The 14,588-nt window shown below is 40.1% G+C and overlaps 1 protein-coding gene across 1 annotated transcript; it reads left to right on the top strand.

Annotated features, from left to right (window-relative positions):
* The first annotated feature begins 382 nt into the window (after positions 1–382).
* LOC143774821 (extracellular calcium-sensing receptor-like) lies at positions 383–12,485 on the top strand. Its single transcript, XM_077262590.1, has 7 exons — positions 383–459; positions 2,834–2,932; positions 4,737–5,025; positions 5,271–6,095; positions 7,515–7,742; positions 7,829–7,952; positions 11,572–12,485. The coding sequence occupies exons 1-7, from the start codon at positions 383–385 to the stop codon at positions 12,483–12,485; spliced, it is 2,556 nt and encodes an 851-aa protein (XP_077118705.1).
* Positions 12,486–14,588: the final 2,103 nt, after the last annotated feature.

Genomic DNA, 14,588 nt, shown 5'->3' with positions numbered 1-14,588 from the left:
TGTTTCGACTTTTATGTGGGAGGTTGGTGTATGTGTGGTGAAATGTGTGCTGAGGGCGGTATATGTGTTCAAGCACGTGTTAGTGTGTGGCGCATTTTGTGTGTGTGTTCATATCCCTGTGTGTGGTGAGTATCCCATGTCGGGGCCCCACCTTAGCAACTGAACGGTATATACTCTTTGGCGCCATCGCTCTCATTCTTTAAGTCCTCCTTGTTCACATCTGGCAGCTGTCAATTTGCTTTTTTCTTTTTTTTTGTATTATTTAAGTCATTATTTTTTCATTTATCTTATGCACTGTGTCCCCAATAAGGTCTAAAATAATAGTATATTAGCCACAGTTACAAGGGAATTTTATCCTGCAGGCTTTATAACAAATTAGACCATGATTCCAAGTACCCAACAGCTCCTGTTCTCTCCCTATACCCATGTCATTACATTGGGTCTGGAGAAGGAAGCAGGGTAAGTGCTTCCTAATCTATATACACAGTGATGGTTTTCCACTATATATTTAGAGAAGGTGAACATGGTAATATACATGTTTATCTTCTCTTATCTGAACATATTAAAACATCAGTGCATAGATAAGAGTTGATTGTCCAGACATTTATAGTCTAGGTGAAATGCAGAAACAGTTAAAGAACTTAAGGAAAAAAATATAATTTGTAATAAAAAATATATAAACTGATAGATATACCTTCTTCCTATTCATGCATTGGTTATATAATCTTCTGTGGATTTTCTTCATGTTTTTATCATTATTTTTTATACTTATCTAAATGTACTCAAGACTGTCATCACTTGGGTGTACCTCTATGCCTTTCTCATATGGTTTTCTATTGAAATCCATGACCTCGTAATCATATTCCTTCTACTAATATCCATAACCGTGTGATGAATGAGTAACCCTTACCTCCTCATTATCCATTTGCATATGGCTCCTTGTACAGTTATTTGGGAATCAGATATTCTCAGAATTATATTTTTCCATTTCTTAACATGTCATCTTCCCTTGTAGCTGGGAATATTATAGTATCCTGTATGCATTTTTACTTCCTGATACTTATCTTATCTTCATTCAAATCTAAATTATTGCTTAATATTTTTCTTATTATATTTCTCAGTTCTTTCAGTGACTTTCTAATCCATCGTTTGAAAGCCTTAAATTACAAAATTAATTTTTCTGTTATGTGAGAAATATTCCATGTTGGGCAATACAAATATATAATAATATATTAAACATTTGATGCTCAGAATTTTCAATTTTTTTAGAGTAATCTACAAATAACTAACTTTTTAGGTCAAAAGATTATTATTATTATTTTTTATATAGCACCATTAATTCCATGGTGCTGTACATGAGACGGGGTTATATAAAAATGCAAATATCACTTACAGTAAACAAACTAACAATGGCAGACTGGTAAAGAGGGGCAAGGACCCTGCCCTTGCGGGCTTACATTCTACAGGATGGTGGGGAAGGAGGCAGTAGGTCGGGGGTTGCACTAACTCCGATGGTGTTGAGATGGCCGAGTGGTCATTAAGGTTTTAAGTTTCTTTGAAGAGATGGGTTTTCAAGTTCCATTGAAGGATCCAAATGTGGTGGATAACCGGACGTGTTGGGGCACAGAATTCCAGAGGATGGGGGATATTCGGGAGAAGTCTTGGAGGCGGTTGGCTGAAGACCGAATAAGCGTGGAGGAGAGAAGGAGGTCTCGTGAGGACCGGAGATTACGTGAGGGAAGATATTGAGAGATTAGTACGGAAATATACAGAGGATAAAGGTTATGGATGGCTTTGTAGGTCAGTGTTAGTAGTTTAAACTGGAAACACTGAGAAATTGGGAGCCAGTGAAGGGATTTGCAAAGACGGGAAGCAGGAGTGAAGCGAGGGGAGAGATTAATTAGTAGGGCAGCAGAGTTAAGGAAGAACTGGAGGGGTGCAAGAGTGTTAGAGGGTAGCCCATAAAGGAGGATTTTGCAGTAGTCGAGGCGGGAGATGATTAAGGCATGCACAAGCATTTTGGTAGAGTGGGGGTTGAGGAAAGGACGGATTCTGGAAATACTTTTTAGCTGGAGGCGACAGGAGACGGCGAGAGCTTGGATGTGCGTTTTAAAGGACTGGGCAGAGTCAAGGGTTACTCCGAGGCAGTGGGTTACTGGGACAGGGGAAAGTGTGAATTAATTTATTGTCATAGATAGATCAGGTAGGGAAGATGTGCGAGATGGAGGAATGATAATTAGTTCGGCTTCGTCCACATTAAGCTTGAGGAAGCTCAAGATTGAACTTTCATCAGAAAATCAACTATTTTCCCTCCAGTTGATAACTATAGTATGACACAATTTTATACTACACTTTCAATACCTCTTTTCCTTGCAGTCCATTTGTCTAAGGAAGGTATGACTTGGGTCGAAACGCCTTTTATTTCTGGGGATTAACTAATAAATGACGAACCTTGAGTCCTAAAAAAGTGTCGGGTTCTTCATTTGCTAAAGTCTTACTGTACTTTAAGTTCCATAAACTGAGAGATATTAGTTCAAAAACAATTCAAATGAACTGTCTGCTTCAGAATCAGTTTTTGGAGTGTGGGGAAATTGCTAGTCAACCAATATTCAATGGAGAATGGTAATTTTTTTAATATTTGCAACACATGATGATACGGGGCCCACATGTTACAGAAATGTTCATAGGCTATCATGGATGGATGAAACTCACTATGCCTTAAGATGAATATGTGCATGAAGCGTAACTTTTGGAATTTTTGATTTACATATTATTTTTTACAAATACATATTTATTGACTAGCCTTAATTTTGTTCCATGTTTTCTTCCTCAGCATGGTCCTGGACATCATCATCTACATCTCCATAACGTATTTCCATGTTTGCTTCAGTCTTTCTCCCGCTTGTAGTCTCTACAGCCCTCCTCGGGAAGGGTATTTTCAAGATGGGGACATCATAATAGGGGGATTTTTCCCAATTTACGCATCATTTCCGGAACAAAATTATTTATTCACTGAAAGGGTCCAATCTGTCAGCTGCTATTCGTGAGTGTCCAATCATATTACTATCATCTTCTATTATGTTTTATTGTCATTTATAAACCTGAATGTTTTCTATTGGACGTTCAACACTAAATTATATTTCTTAATTTAGAATGTCATGCCATACTGAACAAAAGTATGAATGCAACACTTTTGTTTTTGCTCCCATTTTTCATGAGCTCAACTCAAAGATCTAAGACTTTTTCTATGGACACAAAAGGCCTTTTTCTGTCAAATATTGTTCACAAATTTGTCTACATCTGTGTTAGTGGGGTCTTCTCCTTTCCGGAGATAATCCATCCACCTCACAGGTGTGGCATATCCAGATGCTGATTAGACAGCATGATTATTGCACAGGTGGGCCTTAGGATGGCCAGGATAAATGGCCACTCTACAATGTGCAACTTTACAGTATTGGGGTGTCTGGGGGGGTTCAGAAAACCAGTCAGTATCTGGAGTGACCACCATTTGCCTCACGCAGTGCAACACATCTCCTTTGCATACAGTTGATCAGGTTGATGATTTTGTCCTGTGAAATGTTGCTCCAATCCTCTTCAGTGGCAGTGCGAAGTTCTTGAATCCCTTGCATGTTCACCGACATGTCACCTATTGAGCATGTTTGAGATACTCTAGATCAACGTGTACGACAGCATGTTCAATTTCATGCCAATATCATGAAACTTCGCACAGCCATTAAGAGGAGTGGACCAACATTCCACAATCAACAACCTGGTCAACTCTATGTGAAGGAGATGTGTTGCACTGAATGAGGCAAATGGTTGTCACACCAGATACTGACTGTTTTTCTGGCCCCCATGGAATCTCCCAATACTGTAAAACTGCACATTGTAGAGTAGCCTTTTATTGTGGACACTGAAGCCCACCTGTGCAATGATCATACTGTCTAATCGCCATCTGGATATGCCACACCTGTCAGGTGGATGGATTATCTTGGCAAAGGAGAAGAGATCACCAACACAGATTCAGAAAAATGTGTGAACAATATTTGACAGGAAAAGGCCTTTTGTGCACATAAAAGAAGTCTTAGATCTTTGAGTTCAGCTCATGAAAAATGGGAGCAAAAGCAAAAGTGTTGTGGTTATCTTTTTGTTCTGTATATTTTGGAGATTTATTTTCACTCATGCTTTTGTTTTTTAGCTATGTCTGGTATCTCACGGCAGGTCAACTTTTCATGAATGTGACCTTCAGAGAGATTTATTAGCAGAGAGGACATATATGTCAATGACCCTAAAAATCCATTAACAGTTATTATTGGGAATTTCTATGGAAAATCTACTTACAATCATTTTAGCTATGTCATAAATGCAAATGAGAAGATCCTATAAGTGAAGTTTGTAGTTTTAGACCACCAATGATTTCCACAGTGAAAGAGGTCTATAAAAAAATGTCTTTATCACTGCCCATCACTTATGCTACTCTCTAAACAAAGAAGACTTTAAGGGTTTGCTTAGAATATTGAGTCACATTTCTAGAGGTTTGCTCACTCTTTAGTTTACCAGAAATCAATGGTGGTCCCAGATCACAGACTCCACCAATGGTATTCCTTCATATGTATCTGTGACGTATGTGAATACCATTGTGACTAGAAGTACTATTGACATCTATATCCAATGTATCTGTATTATCACCTATTTTTGACAATCTGATTTTCGCCATTTCTACTTTCTTGACTTAGGTACAGCACTATTTCTTACAGCTGGATGCACACCATGATTTATGCCACAAAAGAGATAAACGCCATGGAGTTTTTACTCCCCAATATTTCTCTAGGCTATCAAATTACTGACACATGCGCACAGACTTCAGAAACTCTCTGGGGAACTATTTGGACTCTGTCTGGAGAGCATAATCCAGTTTTGAATTACCAGTGCAAGCAGAAGGTTCCTCTTTCTATCATTGGAGGTGCTTCTTCAAAAACCTGTATAGCAGTGGCTACTGTTTTAGGGACATACATGTTCCCTCAGGTAAATAAAGTTATAGGACTTGGTCCTACACAGTTTTAGGCCTGTACTAAAAATTGAACATTCATTTTACCAACTTTCTTTTTCTGGAGAACATTTTTACCAAAACTTTACTTCTAAAAAAAAAAATCCATTAATCTTTAATTTCACTACATGAAGCATAGTTATAGTATATTGATTGTTTTGTGATAGGCTATTCTTCTTTCTTCACATACTCCCCATTTTTCATTTTCTTTTTTTCTCTAAAGATCAGCCCTACAGCAACTGTCGCTTCTCTGAGTAACCGTCTACTGTACCCATCATTTTTCCGAACCAGTGCTAGTGACAGCAAACAAGCCAGGGCCTTGGCTGCACTTGTTGCCTATATGGGATGGAATTGGGTTGGCTTATTGTCCCTGAATGAAGACTATGGAATTGTAGGTTCCCAAGTTCTCAAAGAGGAGCTCAAAAAACTGGGAGTGTGCCTTGCATACGATGAATCATTTGGTTTTACAACATCCCTTAAGAAATTAAACAACATTGTAGACTTGGTTGTTCAGTCATCAGCTAAGGTTGTTATAATATTTTCCAGAGATCCTTTCGTCCATCCTTTGATGGCTCTTCTTTTAGAGAAAGACAACACTGAGCGCATTTGGCTTGGCACCGAAGGTTGGTCAAATTCACCCTACCTTGCTACCAAAAAGTTTAGTAAAATTTTAATGGGGACTCTTGCACTGTGTTTGCATGAGATGGAGATTCCTGGGCTGAAAGAATATCTGCTTGCTCTTCGGCCTTCTACTTCACTTCCTCAGGATATCTTCATTGAAAGTTTCTGGGAGATAGTCCACAGTTGTCGATGGCCAAATAAGATCAGTGATACAAAGAATGGAACTGTGTGGTGCACAGGAGAAGAGAAATTGACCAGATTTACGGGCATGGAATATGAGTTTAATGAATTTGACTTTAGGATACATTATTTGGTGTACAATGCTGTCTATGCTGTGGCCTATGCCCTACATGAGCTAATCTTTTGCTCATCTAGTCATGATCACATTGGAAAATGCGGAATTAAAAAAACAGTAGTGCCTTGGCAGGTACATTGTACATTTTTCTCTACTAAATGCTTTAAGACATATTCAGAAATATTTAGTTTGAGCTCACCAAAGGAGATGATTCTTGTAATATGGCAAGGCAAGTTAAAGGGTCAATATTGACTTTTAGGATTCCTACTTCCAATAAGTGGAACTAGACTTCTAGTCCTCTTGCTCTTTGAAGGGACAATTTTTATATTCAGTCTGTGGTCACATGGCAGCTCTAAAATTGGGTGTCGAGAACAGACTTAATGCAAGCCACTAAGGTTTACCAGATTCCAGGCAGTGTCCTGGCTTCCACCTTTTAACCACAGTACTGGGTTCTGGACTTACACAGGGTTCCTGGCCTGGGGACTTGGAGTCAGCTGCTGGATGGTGGTGAAGTCTGTCAGGAGTTGTCAAGTAGAGGGCAAAAAAGATGCAAAAGTAGTCAATGAGCAGGCTGGGGTCAAAACAGGAAACAAATACACAAGGCAGGATCTGAGCACACAGGGCTGAACCAGAAGAGAACGAGGCTATATCTGGCAGCTTCCAGAAATATGCTGAAGCTTTAGCAGAGTGTAGGACCTTCCAATTACCTGAAGCAGGGAGCTGATTACTTCAGCTGGACCACACATAGACCCATACTGCCAGACTGGACAGTATTATGGATCTAAGGTCTCAGCTATCTTAATATTAGTGTCTGAAAGAGCCTGTGCTGCTCCGAGCTTCTGGTTTTGATGTCTTCTTCATCAATGACTCTGCCCACAGAATGCATAAGGTGTCGCTTGCTGACAGAAGCAGATGTCACAGGAGCAGTTCCTGGAGAATATTTGACAATTCTAAGGCTTATTCTCTATATTTACAGCACTTGTACCTGTCCATTTTTAATTACACTATAATCTTTGTTGTTTCTTACCACACATAGGACACGGTAATTATAAACCGCCTCATAAGAAATAGCGGCAAGTAAAAATGATCAAATCTGCCTAAATTCAAATTTCGCAAATCACATGAATTTGAAAGAGCTAATCGATTTGCCTCAAAATAGTTTGATGCAAATTGAGTGCACAAAATTATGCTCCTAGTGTTTCTACAGATTACAGAGCATAGTAATCATAGTTTGTGAAAAAAACCTTAATAAGCACCTCACCACACACCTGTCTTGCTGATCTCGTAGTCAAATACTCCACGACTTGTTTTTCACTTTCTACCCTCATACACATACTCATTGACCTAATTCACTCTATGCCAAGTAGGCCTCTGACGTCACTGCACTATGCACCACCATGACGTGCATGTGCAGGACAGGTGAGAGGTAAGGTCAGGTGGCCGCAATTTTACTAAATTCATGCAGAACGAATTCCAAAATGGAAAATAGGAAAATTCAATTCCATTCGAATAAACTACAGGGTTTATTTTTATTCTCCATTTATATTGTAGATTGTCCATTCCTTAAAAAATGTTCATTTTAGAAATCCAATGGGGCAAGAAATGTATTTTGATTCTAGCGGAAACTCACCAACAGACTATGATGTGGTCAATTGGCACAGGAACCCTGATGGATCAGTCAAATTTGTGACAGTTGGGCGTTACAATATACGTAACTCTCAAGAGGAGGAGCTCATCATCAATAGCACTGCCATTAGGTGGATCTCTGGAGAACAAGAGGTATAATACCTACTACACATAGACCTGAAACATGGGATGTGATTCAAGTACTGGTCTGTTAAAAGAATAATAATTTCTACCTATAGATCCCCCGCTCTGTTTGCTCTGAAAGTTGCTCTCCTGGATTTCGAAAGGCTGTTCAAATTGGACAACCGATGTGCTGCTTTGACTGTGTTCCATGTTCAGAAGGAGAAATTTCTGACCAGATGGGTAGGTGTCATACATCAAGTTAGACTGAGGTTCCTTATGTCACAAACTAATGTAAGTCACATCATCTGTTTTAGAGCTGCTGGGTAGCTGAGGAGAACTATGTAACATGCCATGTGCCCATAAGACCCCACCATGTTGGATGTATATACCAAATGTTCAACTTCCAGAGATATTTATATAAGGCTTAGATTTGGTCTCCATTGGTTCCATATATTAGTTTTCAGAGCAGAAACTGAGCAAAACCTCTAAGCTTCTGAGAACTTTCAGTTTTTGAGGAGGATTTGGGTTATGTGCATATAGAGTTTTTCTAGGAGTTTTTTGAAACAGAAACAGAGCTGAAACTCTTTAAAACTTCCTCAAAATCTGGAGTTCTCGCTCCAAAACTGTGCAAAGACAACTCAGTGTGCACATAACCTTAACTGATCACCCTGCTATCATCTAATTGTTGGTCTGGAAAGCTGTTTACTATAGTTTTGAGAACCAATCTACAAAAAATCTAATTGGAAATTCTGATTTATTAGAAAGGATAACTATTTTTTAGGCCTTCTTCACACGTCCACTGATTTTGGTACTGGAAAAAAACAGCACTGGTGAAATATGTAGTCTGTGTCCGCGTGCCATCCGTGTGTACGTATGTGACATCTGAGTGATATCAGTGTGTCCGTGTGCTGTCCGTATCTGTGTGCGGTCAGTGTAAAATGTATGGAGTGAGATGCAGCATAGAAACTAAAGATTTTTAAGTATTAAAGATGTTCAAAGATAGAAATATTTGATGAATGCTAGATAGAAATATGACAGTGTTCTTTATAATCAGTGCCTTGCGTGTTTTTTTCTGTGCTTGTGTTTTATTTTTAAATAAATGAATATAAAAAATGATGTGGGCTCCTGCATAATCTTCATAACCAGCAGAGGGAAAGCTGACTGCTGTGGGCTGATATTAATAATCTGGGAAAGGAGCCATTAGCTCTAAATGTTCCCAAGCTATTAATGAGAGCTCACAGCTGTTTGTTTAGTTTTTACTAGTTAGTTTACAAGGGGACCCCAGAAAATAATGATGTAGGGTACCTCTATAAATTCTAACCACCAAATGCTAAACAGAAAGCTGTGGGCTGATACTGACAACCAGGGAAGGGGCCATGGATATTGGCCCCATCCCAGACTAACATAAGCCTTCAGCTGCCCCAGAAATTGTGCATCAATAAAATGCACCAAATCTGGCACCTAGCCTCACTCTTTCCACTTTTCCTGGTGTCGTGGCAAGTGGGGGAATGGGGTTAGAGTTGATGTCAGTTGTTTTATGGTCGCTGACATCAAGCCCAGGGGTTTTTATCGGAGAGACATCTATAAGACACCCCCATTACTAACCTCATGGTCATACTGTAAAAAATACACAGCCAGAATAAAAATCTTTAATTGAAAGAAAGACACAGGCTTCTTTCTTTGAAATCAACAGTTCCCACGATCTTTTACCTATTTATTAGTGTAAAATTAAAAATTAAAAACACCATATTCCTCACCTGTTTGACAATAATCCATTTGTCCCATGCCATAATCTATCTCTGCTTCATCTGGATGCCTTGCTGAATGGTAGCATGATGAGACCATTCAGCCTGGCATCCAGGAGTCACTGAGCAGAGTGTCAGAGCGCAGCTTCAAAATCTTTGGTTCCCCGGGCAGCTTATTGCGAGCAGTGACTTCAATGAGTTCTAAAGGTGGTAACGTAACAAAGTTTACTGCAGTTCATTGGCCAATTCACAGTCAACTGAGTGTGGGAACAGCTGGCAGTAACTGGCAGTAACCTCAATGACGTTAGTGCTCAAGACTGAAGCTGCAATTTGACACTCAGCTCAGTATCTCCTGGATACCAGGTTGAATGGTTGCATCATGCCATCGTTCAGCAAGGCATCCAGTTCAAGCAGAGATGGATTATGGCATGGGACAAAAGATCATCATCAGATAGGTGAAGATTTTTAATTATTTTTATTTTTACACTAATAAATGCCTCTCCATTGCTTAATCCTAGGCTTGACGTCAGCTGACATCAACCCCAACCCTGTTACCACACTTGACACCGCACCAGGGCAAGTGGGAAGAGCGAGGCTAAGGCCAGAATTGGAACATCTTGTGGATGCATCATTTCTAGGGCATCTGAGGGATGATGTTGGTAGCCTGGGAAGGGGGGCAATATCTCTGTCCCCTTCCCTGGCTTTTAATATCAGCCCACAGCTGATATTAGCCTACATCATTTTTTTTCTGGGGTCCCCTTTAAACTAACCAGTAAAAACTAGGCAAGCAGCTGTGAGCAGTTATTAATAGCCTGGGAACCTTTTGGGATATTGTCCCCTTTCCCAAGTTAGGGACATCATCTGCCAGCCATGAGCTTTCCCTCAACTGGTTGTCACGGCTATGGCCTGGAGGACCTTGACCCGGAAGTCCTCCTGCACACCATGTATTTAAGGTACACCCTTCCTCTGATCCTTGCCTTATTGTCATTTGTCCTCATTTGACCCAGGTCCCTCTGTACCTTGCTCTGTCCTGAGCATCCGTTATTCTCTGCATGTCTTGTGTTTCCGCCGTAGCTTGCTCTGTCCTGAGCGTCCATCATACTCTGCCTGTCCTGTGTTTCCGCTGTACCTTGCCCTGTCCTGAGCATCCGTCATACCTTGCCAATCCTGTGTGTCTGCCACATCCTGCCTGTCCTGTGTTTCCACCATACCCTGCCTGTCCTATATTACCGCCATACCCAGTCCGTCTTGAATGTCCACCATATCCAGTCTGTCCTGGGCGTCCGCCATATTCTACCAAATCTTAGTCTCAGTCTTTGCTAATCTGCCCTGTTTCTCCATCATAGTCAGTGCTGCTTCTTTTCCGCTCCTACTCCCTGTTCCCAGGTATCATCTTCTGCGGCAATAGTCTCCCTCGGGCCTGCCCCTAACGCTCCCTCTATTGGGGGTGGTCCACCAGGCCAGCTCACCCGTGGAAGGTTCGTTGTCGTGGATCTGCGGGTTCACTTTAGGAGTTCCTAAAGCTGTGACACTGGTTATCAAAACTATGCATAAGCCCATGCCAATTGTTTTGTTTAATTTTTAATCAATCATTGTCGCCTGGTCATACTGAGCTCAGGGAGACCAGGCAACAATGATCACAACTGTCTTCAGCATCCAGGGCCAGGGAATAGTGCAAACTGTACCGCATTTTCCCAGGCACCGGTATGTGTCACACTCATGACACACGGGTGTCATCCATGTTACATCAGTGTGCACGTATGCATGATGTTTTTCAACACTGGGTTTTTCACATGGTCTGTGTGAAAAGCCTGACATGTGCGCACCACCATTGGATATAATGGGTGTATGTGTCCATATTTCCAGTCCTTAAGAGGGGCCACATACAGAAATGAAAAACAGATGTGTGAAGGGGGTCTTAGCCAGAGCAGTAATTAGCTACAAAAAATATTCCTAACTCTGATGGACTCAAAACGAACAGCCAGTTGACTAAAAGAGAGTTTGTTCTCCTGTGGTGGAGCTGCAGGGATATTGATACTTCCCATTCAGTTGTCTCACAGGCTACAATATAAGTTTAGCTTTTTTTTATTTACCTGATTTAATTTGTTTTCCAGATTCTAGAAACTGTTTTTCTTGTCAAGAGGAAATGTGGCCAAATACAAATAAAACCAAATGCATACCAAAAGTCATTGAGTTTTTATCCTACTGGGAACCACTTGGAATTACTCTGACCGCAACCTCCGTCATTTGCTCACTCATCACTGTCAGCATATTATGCGTGTTCATCAAATACAAAGAAACGGCCATAGTCAAAGCCAACAATAGAGACCTCACCTACCTTCTACTTACTAGTCTATCCCTGAGTTTCTTGTGCTCAATACTTTTTATTGGGGAGCCTCAAAAACTCACTTGCCGCTTTCGTCAAGGAGCCTTTGGTGTCATCTTTGTTCTCAGTGTTTCATGTGTCTTGGCCAAGACCATCATGGTGGTCATAGCCTTTAGAGCTACTAAACCAGGAAGCAACATGAGGACATGGATGGGACCTAAAGTTCCAGCGTCAGCCATTTCTCTATGCACCTCCATCCAGTTTTTTATTTGCATTTACTGGATTCTTCAATGTTCCCCATTCCCAGAAAGAAATATGAAGATCCAATCTGGAGTCATTATCTTCCAATGCAATGAATGTTTGGATACCCTTCTATGGTGCATGCTGGGATATATGGCATTTTTGGCTTGTGTCAGCTTTCTTATGGCATTCCTGGCCAGAAAATTACCAGACAGCTTTAATGAGGCCAAGTGGATCACGTTTTCCATGTTGATCTTCTTGAGTGTCTGGGTCTCCTTTGTCCCAGCCTATCTCAGCACTCAAGGCAAGTTCATGGTTGCTATTGAAGTTTTTGGAATTTTATCCTCCAGTGCAGGGATTGTAGGTTTCATATTTATCCCCAAATGTTATATTATATTATTAAGACCAGAGCTGAACACTCGACAGAACCTAATGAGCAAAGGAACAATCAAGAAGTCATAGAGCGGATTTTCTCATTATTTAGTGGATCATGGTACTTTTTCTAAGTCATTTTAAGAAATCAGAAGGAGATTAATAGGTTCTTGACATGAGTAGCAGAAGTTTTTGGATAGACACCTGTAAAAAAATTGAGAGTCACATGATTAATGCTTTATATGATGCAATGTTTACAATACAAAGTCCAATTAACCACATAATGATAAATGATGAACATAGCACTTCATGAGCAGGTGTCAGTTCCTGCAGCATGATGTGCTATGTCCGTCATGGCTTAAAACTGTCACTGTACTTAGAGCGCTGTGATTGGCCAGTCAGTCTGACTCACCGATCACAGCATGATCATGCAGGAGGTGCTAATATTGCAGCTAACAGCCCAGTTCCTACAGTGAGAGCCAGTGACAATGCCAGCTCCACCCCTGGCTCATTAACCAGTCAGATATCGCAATCGAGAGAGATCATGACATTTGGAAGGTTGCGAGAGTAAGGGGGCTTCCTTCCTCACCCCCATTGGCACCCCGTGATAAAATCACGGGGAGCCGATGGTTGTCATGGCACCCAGAGGTCAAACAATGATGTCCTGGTGAGCAAGGTACAGTGGTCCGTTACACCCAGCCACTGCCTGTGTAATCACACAGGTCTCATGCAGTCCAATTGGGGTATCGGCATACTTAGGAGAAATTGTACAACAAGTTTTGGGGTCCAATTTCTCCTGTTACCCTTGTGAAAAATTAACAAAATTGGGCTAAAAGAACATGTGATTTTATATATTTTCACAGCTCTACGTTATACACTTCTGTGCAGCACCTGAGGGTTTCAGTTGCTCACTACAAATCTAGATAAAATCCTTGAGGGGTCTAGTTTCGAAAATGGGGTCACTTGTGTGGGGTTTCCATTGTTTAGGCACATAAGGAATTTTGCAAAATCAACAAGGCATCTTCAAAGTACTCCTTCCTTTCAAAGCCCTGCCATATGCCCAAACAGTAGTTTTCTCCAACATATGGGGTATTGGCATACTCAGGAGAAATTGCATGACAAGTCCAGTTTCGCTTGTTACCCATGTGAAAATTAAACATGAGGGCAAAAAGAAAATTTTTGTGGGAAGTATGTTATTATTTTTATTTTCACGGATCTGTGTTATAAACTTCTGTGCAGCACCTGAGGGTTCAAGTTGCTCAAAAAAAATCTTTATAAATTCCTTGAGGGGTCTTGTTTCCAAAATGGGGTCACAAAAGTAAAATGGTGCTCCTTCTCTTCCGAGCACTGCCGTTCGCACAAACAATAATTTTCCCCCACTTTTGGGGTATCGGCATGCTCAGCAGAAATTTTGTTGTCCATTTTCTTCTGTTACTCTTGTTAAAATAAAAAAATGGGGCTAAAGTATCATTTTTGTGAAAAAAGTAAAATAGTAATTTTTCTTCCACATTGCTTTAGTTCCTGTGAAACAACTGAAGGGTTAATAAACTTATAGAATGTGGTTTTGAAGACTTTGAGGGGTGCAGTTTTTAGAATGGTGTCACTTTTGGTAATTTCTGTCATATAGGCCCCTAAAGTCACTTAAAATTTGATGTGGTGCCTACAAAAATAGTTTTGAACATTTTGTCAGAAATATGAGAAATTGCTGATAAACTTTTAACCCTTACAACTTCCTAACAAAAAAAGATTATGTTTCAAAAATGATGTAGAAGTACAGTAGACATGTGGGAAATGTTATTTATTAACTATTTTGTGTGGTATAGTTATCTGATTTAAGGGCATAATTATGTAAAGTTTGAAAATTGCTAATTTTTTTTTTGTCAAATTTTCCATATTTTTCTAAACACAAATCTTATAGACCCTAATTGACCACTAACCATAATGTTGTTATGTAATGTTGGTATACTTGTGCAAGATTTGTGTCCTAATATTTTATGTACTGCTGTTTGTATTGCTGCTGTAATATCGTAATTTCCCCCCAGGATCAATAAAGTGTATTGCATCGTAACATGAAGTACAACATGCCATGAAAAACAATTTCATAAACACTGGGTATGTTAAAGCGTTTCAGAGTTACTACCACATAAAGTGACACTGGTCAGATTTGGAAAATGAGGCTCAGGCATTAACACA

This window comes from Ranitomeya variabilis, chromosome 5, assembly GCF_051348905.1.
Source record: "Ranitomeya variabilis isolate aRanVar5 chromosome 5, aRanVar5.hap1, whole genome shotgun sequence".
In the NCBI taxonomy this organism is placed as follows: domain Eukaryota; kingdom Metazoa; phylum Chordata; class Amphibia; order Anura; family Dendrobatidae; genus Ranitomeya; species Ranitomeya variabilis.
The sequence above is the reverse complement of the archived record's forward strand: the minus strand, read 5'-3'. Positions and strand labels throughout refer to the sequence as shown.

Excerpts from the sequence above, each read along its gene's own strand:
- LOC143774821 (XM_077262590.1), top strand. The coding sequence starts at position 383 with ATGATTCCAAGTACCCAACAGCTCCTGTTCTCTCCCTATACCCATGTC. Across the intron at positions 5,026-5,270 it reads GGACATACATGTTCCCTCAG|ATCAGCCCTACAGCAACTGT; the intron begins GTAAATAAAGTT and ends TTTTCTCTAAAG. Across the intron at positions 6,096-7,514 it reads AAACAGTAGTGCCTTGGCAG|ATTGTCCATTCCTTAAAAAA; the intron begins GTACATTGTACA and ends TTTATATTGTAG.